This window comes from Atta colombica, unplaced genomic scaffold (assembly GCF_001594045.1).
Source record: "Atta colombica isolate Treedump-2 unplaced genomic scaffold, Acol1.0 scaffold297, whole genome shotgun sequence".
Classification (NCBI taxonomy): Eukaryota; Metazoa; Arthropoda; class Insecta; order Hymenoptera; family Formicidae; genus Atta; species Atta colombica.
In genome coordinates, this window is record NW_017259400.1 from 51,576 (window position 1) to 59,206 (window position 7,631).

The 7,631-nt window shown below is 30.0% G+C and overlaps 2 protein-coding genes across 3 annotated transcripts; one reads left to right on the forward strand and one right to left on the reverse strand.

The window, feature by feature from the left end:
* The first annotated feature begins 642 nt into the window (after nt 1-642).
* LOC108690173 (angio-associated migratory cell protein) lies at nt 643-5,035 on the forward strand. Its single transcript, XM_018197337.1, has 8 exons — nt 643-809; nt 1,022-1,241; nt 2,676-2,941; nt 3,299-3,446; nt 3,516-3,727; nt 4,169-4,327; nt 4,403-4,581; nt 4,960-5,035. Exons 1-8 carry the CDS (start codon nt 807-809, stop codon nt 5,033-5,035), a joined length of 1,263 nt encoding a protein of 420 aa, XP_018052826.1. The 5' UTR covers nt 643-806.
* Nucleotides 5,036-5,793: 758 nt separating this feature from the next.
* On the reverse strand, nt 5,794-7,606 carry LOC108690168 (UPF0598 protein CG30010). Of its 2 annotated transcripts, none has more exons than XM_018197333.1 (5): nt 7,542-7,606; nt 7,228-7,457; nt 6,694-6,742; nt 6,409-6,629; nt 5,794-6,217 (listed from the first exon to the last, which is right to left on the reverse strand). In XM_018197333.1, the coding sequence occupies exons 2-5, from the start codon at nt 7,381-7,383 to the stop codon at nt 5,996-5,998; spliced, it is 648 nt and encodes a 215-aa protein (XP_018052822.1). In that variant the 5' UTR covers nt 7,384-7,457; nt 7,542-7,606; the 3' UTR covers nt 5,794-5,995. The 2 variants fall into 2 exon arrangements, with proteins under 2 accessions (XP_018052822.1, XP_018052821.1); XM_018197332.1 differs by having other exon boundaries at nt 5,794-6,223.
* Between the last annotated feature and the right edge of the window lie 25 nt (nt 7,607-7,631).

Consider the following 7,631-nt stretch of genomic DNA (forward strand, 5'->3'; position numbering starts at 1 on the left):
CAGAAAGCTTGTTATGCGATGCTTGTTGTGTCGTTTTCCTTGAAAATAAACTTAATATAGTTGTTGAATAAAAGTTGAATAGTATGTACATTCTTCTATTTCACTCCTGTATAGATATATTTAATATTTAAGGGTCGATTCTGTAACTCTTAACGACAGCTTTTTACTCTATGTAATATCTGCGCAATGACATCAACGACTGTCACGTTAGAGTTATAGAATCAGCCCCTAAGCCACAGCATTTGCAATTATTTGCATTTGATCATTGTATTACTTAAAATTAAGCATTACGTATCTTTGTAATAAGGAAAAAATTAGAATTACAACGAGAATTTATAACAGTAAAATTAAATAAAATTCTATTCCCCCCGTTTAATCTAGATTCTCTAAATTGAATTTGCCAATTTGTTGAGAGGGCATTAGCGCAACAAACTTCCGGGATAACTTCCCGACAAAACTTCCATATTATTTTATCCGTTGTAATTGCACTTTAAGCCGGTTTTAGTTGCAAGCCGATCGTAAGTTTGTTGCGACAGCCAATATAAAGCGTTGATTTAAAAATGCAAGCTTCAGATTGGCTGTCGCAACAAACTTGCGATTGGCTTGCAACTAATGTAGAACCAGCTTTAGAAACACTTCAGAAAAGTTTCTTTCAGTTTCATTCTGGCTGTTCTAGTCAATGTCACAGATTATCGGTATTGTTTAAGGGCCACGTGCTGTGAACACGTGTTTCAACATTTTAGTGTGCTACAGAGCTTCAGCAAGATTAAAGATATTTTTATTCGATCGCTCGCATTTATTTCGTGATGGTCAGTACTAGCTAATTTGATTTAGGCACTAGTTGCATTAATGTCACTTTGATTTTAAGTGAGATTTAAAAACTCTATCTGTTTTATTTTAAAGCCAAAAAGAGACAGAGACAGAAAGAGTTTTAAGTCTCACTTAAAATCAAAGTAACATTGGTGCAATACACTTAAATCGATACACTTAAACAATTGATTAATTGTGATTTTTCCAATAGATGCAAGACAAACGTACGCCGCCGTCTCCATCTAAAGTGGAAGATCTCGTGGATGACGAGATGATTATAGAAGATGATATTGAAGAGGTTATTGATTTAAACGATCCAATTTTCGAAAGCTCGAGCTCATCGGATGAAAATGAGAATCCACGGACGGAGGATCTTATGCAGGAGGATATTGTGGACGATGCCATACGCGTCTTTCGTGGTCATAAGTCTCGTAAGAAAGCTTTTACATTTCTCTACACAAGACCGATTAGCATGCGAGGCATTAGATGCTTTCTATTTGATGACACAAGTCGACACAAGTCATTCTGTCTTTAGATGCTTTCCATTTAGTGGCAGAAATCGAGGCAAACATTAATTGCTTTTCGTACAAATGATACTAAATTTAAAGTTATGTATTTCATACTCAGATAATGACTTACTTTGACGACAAAGTTATTGTATAACACCACAGATTTATAAAAAAAAAAAAACCTCATTTTTAATATGAGCTAACAAGACTCAATAAAGCACACAGTCTTGAGTTCATGCAGATTGTAAGTAAAAATTCAGTTGAATCTCCCTTGTCAGAATTTAAAGGAATATTCAACTGTTATGATGTCATAATTAGAGAGATGTAAGAATTATCTGAGTTTTAGTATAATGGACAGCAATTGTCGTTTCATCTTTGCATTCAATGTAACAAAGACAAAATCACACTTGTGTTGACCATTTGTTACCAGGTGAAAAGCACTTTTTATTATTCAGAATGCTAAGAAAGATAAAACAAGATTTTTATTAACTCAAGTCAGTAATGGTACTTTCTAGCAAGAGAGACAGTGAATTAATACTATTGCATCATTATATCTTTGTTTTATAATTGTCTAATAAATGATAAAGATAGAATAACACAATAGCTCTGATAGCACATTCTCTGAATGCAATGTAATACAGTGATCATTTAATCTTCAGGTATGTTCTACTTGGCATTCGCAAGCATTATTTGTCTTTATTTGATAACCAACAAGGATGAAATGATTTCTTGAGTGTTACTAAGTATTAAGTGGAATATATATTAAGTGGAATATATTCTTATGCCCATTTCTTCACTTCCAGATAAGTTGCAGGTAACTTTATCCAGGAAATCTCCATTGTATTCTGGATGATATCTTTTGGATAAAGTTATCTAGAGGTGAAGAAATTGGACATTAGTGACACAAGTCACTAATTTTAGCTACTTTTCTTTTAAAAGAAAATTGATTTAAACATTTTTCTGTCCTTAGCATTTAATGAATAACAAAATTAAACTTTTGTGTTGATAATGTCTTCTAAAAGGAAAGCAATCAAAAATAGAACATTGTGTGAGACACTTGTGTGAACTTCTGTTATCAAACAGCATTTATTAGTATTGTTCGTTTTGTTTCTGGAGAGCTCTGGGGTTAAAATGAATGTCAGATGTCATATGACAGATGTCATATGTAGTGTGAATTCTACACTTCAAATATGCTGGGTTCAGAGTGACCCCAAGCAGCTCCCAAGAGATAAAACGAACAATGCTATAGTTTAATTTTTACATTGATAAACAACAGAATATAATCATTAACTGAGTTATATCGTCTGTGTTCTTACTAGAAAGCACTCATTAACTCTCTCTTTAAATTGATTTCAGATCACACAGTATTTTGCTGCTCGTTAAGCAAGAATGGTAATTTAGTGGCAACGGGGGGTGAGGATGATAAAGGATATCTCTGGAATGCCAATACGGGCGAAGGTATTCTCAGTACTGATGATAGCCATAACGATAGCGTTATATTCTCTGATTTCAATTACAACGACAAATATGTAGCCACAGCCGACATGCGTGGCAAAATAAAATTGTGGCGAATAAGTGACAAAATTTGTGTCTGGGAAACTGCCTTAATGAACGATATTAACGTGAGCATTCTTAGATAACAATTATTAAAACTTTTTTATAGCTGCACATAAATAATTTAAAAATAATAAATAATTTAATTACGATTTGATCAACTGAAAAGCATAGGCAATAGGAACAGGAAATAACATATTTTAATCAGAAATATATATGTTCTAGTTTACATGATTTCTGATAAGTTGAAATATGTTAATTCCTGTTTTTATTGCCTGTACTTTTCAGTTGTCTCAAGAAAAGCAATAGTTTAAAAGAAAAGATAAAAAAAAATGAGAAGTACAAAAAGTTTCAACTTTAAATCTGTTATTTCTTTAAACACAGCATCTACAACAATTTATTAATAATCTTGTTTTATTATCTAGTGGATAAAGTGGCACCCTTTCAGTGACATCTTAGTAACAGGTGTTGAAACAGGAGAGATTTATATGTTGAAAACACGAAAGGATGATTGCAAGATCTTTGCACAGGGTAGTGGTATTAAATCAGAGGCTGGTATAATTCTTCCAGATGGTACGTGATAGGAATATACGCTTAGATTTTTGCTCAAGAGAGAATAAAATATTAATTTAAATCTTGCAGGAAAACGCGCCGTAATAGGATATGAAAATGGTATGATTCACGTAATAGATTTAAAATCGAACACTCTAGTATCCAACACTCCCCCTGACCAAACACGATTATATGGACATTCAAGCAGTATCATTGCTCTTGATTGTTACATAGATAATAATCTATTAATTTCGGTATCAGTGGAAAGCCAGACTATATTAAGCACAGTACATAATGGCAAGGTACAAGAAACTCTTATTTTCTTAATATTTTCAAGGAAGAATAGTATCATTATATTCATATTTTTTTGCTGCATTTCCTGTGCTTGAAAAGAGATGATTTCTGATAAAATTATTGGCTTTTATGTTATCCATATAAAGATTAAAATTGATCGGTTATTTAAAATTTTTGTCAATTGCTGACTTTGATTGTAGCTCAAATCAAACTACGACCCAAACCGGAGCCCAGAAACTCCTCAGGCTTATTTTCAATAATTAAATTTATTATGAAATAAAGTCAGCTTCATATCTATACTTTGCAGAATAATAACTTTTACGAAATTATAATCTGTATATGAGATGGAAAATCGAGTCCAGAGATTTGCTAATTACGAATTTATTGTTCTGGTACAGATCCACATGATATCTCGATTTGTAAGCTTAATGATGTGAAATATTTTTCAGGTAATTTGTATACTTCAAGATTTGCATAAACGTGGCAATAACAACGATCATGTAGAAGTTGCAGCTTTTTGTAAAGATCCTACATTCCCTGTTGCTGCAAGTGCAACAGTCACGAGTGAAACATATGGAAAAATTTACATATGGGATATTTCTAAACAAGTACTATTTTTTATATTTTTATATCTAGAGTTTCTTTTTGAACATTAACAAGTTCTAAGTTTCAATTCTCTCCAGAGTCTTAGGCACGAAATGGATCAAGAAGGAGGTGTCACAAAATTAGTTTGGATTAAGGCATCGATATTTTTTACATCGGGATTAGATGGCAAATTAAGATGTTTCGATGCCAGAATAGGTCACTGCCTTCGAATATTCTCAGGACACAAAGGGGCCTTATATGACGTATGCATATCCAGGTAAACCATAATAAGCAAATTTGTGTTAATTGCGTGAGAAAAAAATAAAATAAAATTATTATCGGAAAAAGATTTTGCGAGTAGCTTAATTTTAATGTATTAAAATTAAGTTCTCATTATACTTGTACGAAGTAAACTTTTCTTACTTAAATTCGGATAGCTATTAAAACGTAAAAAATAACTATTAAATCGTACATTTTAATAAATGTTTATAGTTTTGTACAGCAATATTCTTGTGCGATTAAAATTATTTCAATTTTTTGAAAATCACATTTTGAAAATCTGGCCTTATTAGAGAATTTTCTGAAATTTCTTGTATATAAAATACGTTCGATTTCTTCTGTGATATTTAATATTATATATTTTGTAATTTTTCAGTGATGAGAAGAAAGCAATAACAGTTTCCGACGATGGTACTGCCAGGCTTTTTGACATTTCATCTATACACTGTTAGAAATGTAACACTACGAGCTTCCTTTACATGTAAATGAAGCTCGTGATTATGAATGAAATTAAAAGTAATGAATGATTTAACTGAAATTAAGTTACAGTAATTACTTAAATGTAATGAATGTGTGTACATTAAATTTCATAAATTTAGTAATGTAATAAATAATAATAAATCATATAAATTAATTACTTTTAATAAAATTTTATGAAAAGTACATTAAAATTTCATAAATTTCATAATTTTCATGAAAAATATATTTAAATTTAATGTATATGTATACAAATATACTTTTTAATTATAAATACATTAAATTTAATGTAATGTTATGAAATTAAGTTCAAATTGTGTAATTTAAAATTTAGTGAAATTTAAGAACATTTCTAACAGTATGTTAATATGTGATGAGAGAGGTAGAATATTAAAATATTAAAAAATATGTATATAGACGTATATATAAGCATATATATAAATTCATGTATATTTACACAAGTGTGATTTATAAAAAATATATACTTTTTAATAAAATTATAAAAAAGGAGAATTTCAAAAAAATATATTCTGATATATGCAGTCTAAAAAAAGTTTCTTAATATTGTTTAAATATATTATTGAAATCAAAACTGAGCGAATTATTAAATACAAAGTAAATGAACGAGATTTCCCAATTTCAAATTAGAATTCGATTAGAATATTTTCGAGTAGAAATATGCAGGGGTTTCATTTCTCCTCAGCACTTATAATAAATGCATATAATTTTTTTGTAGAATTCCTAATTTTATTCAGATTATTTCAAACTACGCTTGTTTGTAAATTTTTTATTAATAGCTTTTTTGATGGACGATTGAGGTGACCATTAAAGCTTATTTGAGTAAGTCTCGACGCTTGGATCATTGAAAAATTCCTTTTTTATAGTTTTGCAAATATTTACGAATTATAAAAGTTTCGTTGTTTTTATTTCACTATTTATGACAATTTGTCTCTGTACCATTCCGCATCGAGTTGGTATCGCTTGTCTCTCCACACAAAATGTGTCGGTGCGTTTCCTTCGCCGTTTTCAAAGTTGAACGAAGCACTGAATTCAATAGCTAGATTAGATCTCACTAAACCAATCCCACCCATTTTCTCTGGTGCAGGATGATACACTCTTCCGGTTTTAATGTTCATAAATAATCTTTGTGGCTCGAACTGCACCTGCGGCAAATTTAATGGTTACTATAGCGTCAGTAAAACTCAATTAAAATGTTACTATGACTGAGTTGTTTCACTTTTCGATTAACTTTAGCTTACTCTTTTATTCCTTTATTTATCTATTAGATAAATTATCACGTAGTTTACTGAAAGATGAAACTGATATGTAGCTGATTCTGCAAAATTACCGTCAATAAATCATCTGTGTGCGCATAACTGAACCAGTCCTCTTCTGCGCCAGTTTCTATGTTATACTTTTGAATCACCTTCGTAAAAACCAATGGCAAATCATCACATCTCACATAATTTCTCTCTACACCACAAATTGACAAGAATGGAAAGTCATCTGTGTAACGTTCGGTGTTGTTTTTCCTTAGACGCTTGAAGAAGAATGCCAGGAATTTCTTGTCTATGACAATTTGCAACACACATAAAAAAGATGCTTTTCAGTTAAGATAAACATTGTTGTATACCTTTAAAGCAGGAAGTGAAATTCCTTATGCGGACATCATCCAGGAACAACTGTGACAAATATTATAAATAATTATTTATGAGATGCTCATTCATTATCCTGGTGAAAATTTTTCCCAGAATTTTCACACATTTGAACACATTAAAAAAATACAGAGAAAATTTACTTTTTAAAAATAATTTTTCAATATGTAAATTCTGAAATCTAAGATTTCTCCTTCTGTAATTTCTGAGAAAAATATCTTAAATACTTTTTTAGATTTTATAAGATTTCAGAAATTACAGAATAAAAAAATCTTAAAATGTTTCAAAATTTATGAAGAATTCTAGAATAAATGTAGATGTTCTCAGCTTATGAAAGTGTTCCAATTTATATAAAAAAAAATCTGAAAAATTTTAAAAGTTAAAAAATATGTAGAAATTCTGAAAAATGTTGAAATTCACTTTAAAATTCTAAAAAATTATATGAAAAAAATCTGAGAAAAGGTTTCACGAGTGATAAAAACTGAAACTTCAATAGATGAAATGAAAAATACCATGCCTTGATGATCAATATAATAGAAGTATTCTCGCACACGAGGTTCAGGGGATTGACCTTGAATGTATGTCACGTAACTTCTCCCAAGAATATTGGATAAAAGAAATGTTCGATTTACTGCAAAGCCAGTTCGCATATAAAATATCGACGTCATTTTGCTAAATTTGAATTCAACAATAATCACGATATAACCTAAGATTTCTTCCTCTTTTCTCTCTTAAAGTAGATCTATTAATATAGAAGAAAAATAATGTAGAAATAATTTGTTAGAAAAAATTATTCTTATATGTAAACAGATTCATAATTTATTACCTAAAAAAAGCTGCATTTGATTGTATCACAGTTTAATATCACACTGCGTCATAAATATATCAATTATATATCAATTTTATATATATATAT

Coding starts and splice junctions, on each gene's coding strand:
- LOC108690168 (XM_018197332.1), bottom strand. CDS start 7,383: ATGACGTCGATATTTTATATGCGAACTGGCTTTGCAGTAAATCGAACA. Junction 6,630..6,693: donor TTTCACTTCCTGCTTTAAAG/GTATACAACAAT, acceptor AAATTGTCATAG/ACAAGAAATTCCTGGCATTC. Junction 6,224..6,408: donor ACACAGATGATTTATTGACG/GTAATTTTGCAG, acceptor AATTTGCCGCAG/GTGCAGTTCGAGCCACAAAG.
- LOC108690173 (XM_018197337.1), top strand. Junction 2,942..3,298: donor CCTTAATGAACGATATTAAC/GTGAGCATTCTT, acceptor TTTATTATCTAG/TGGATAAAGTGGCACCCTTT. Junction 3,728..4,168: donor GCACAGTACATAATGGCAAG/GTACAAGAAACT, acceptor AATATTTTTCAG/GTAATTTGTATACTTCAAGA.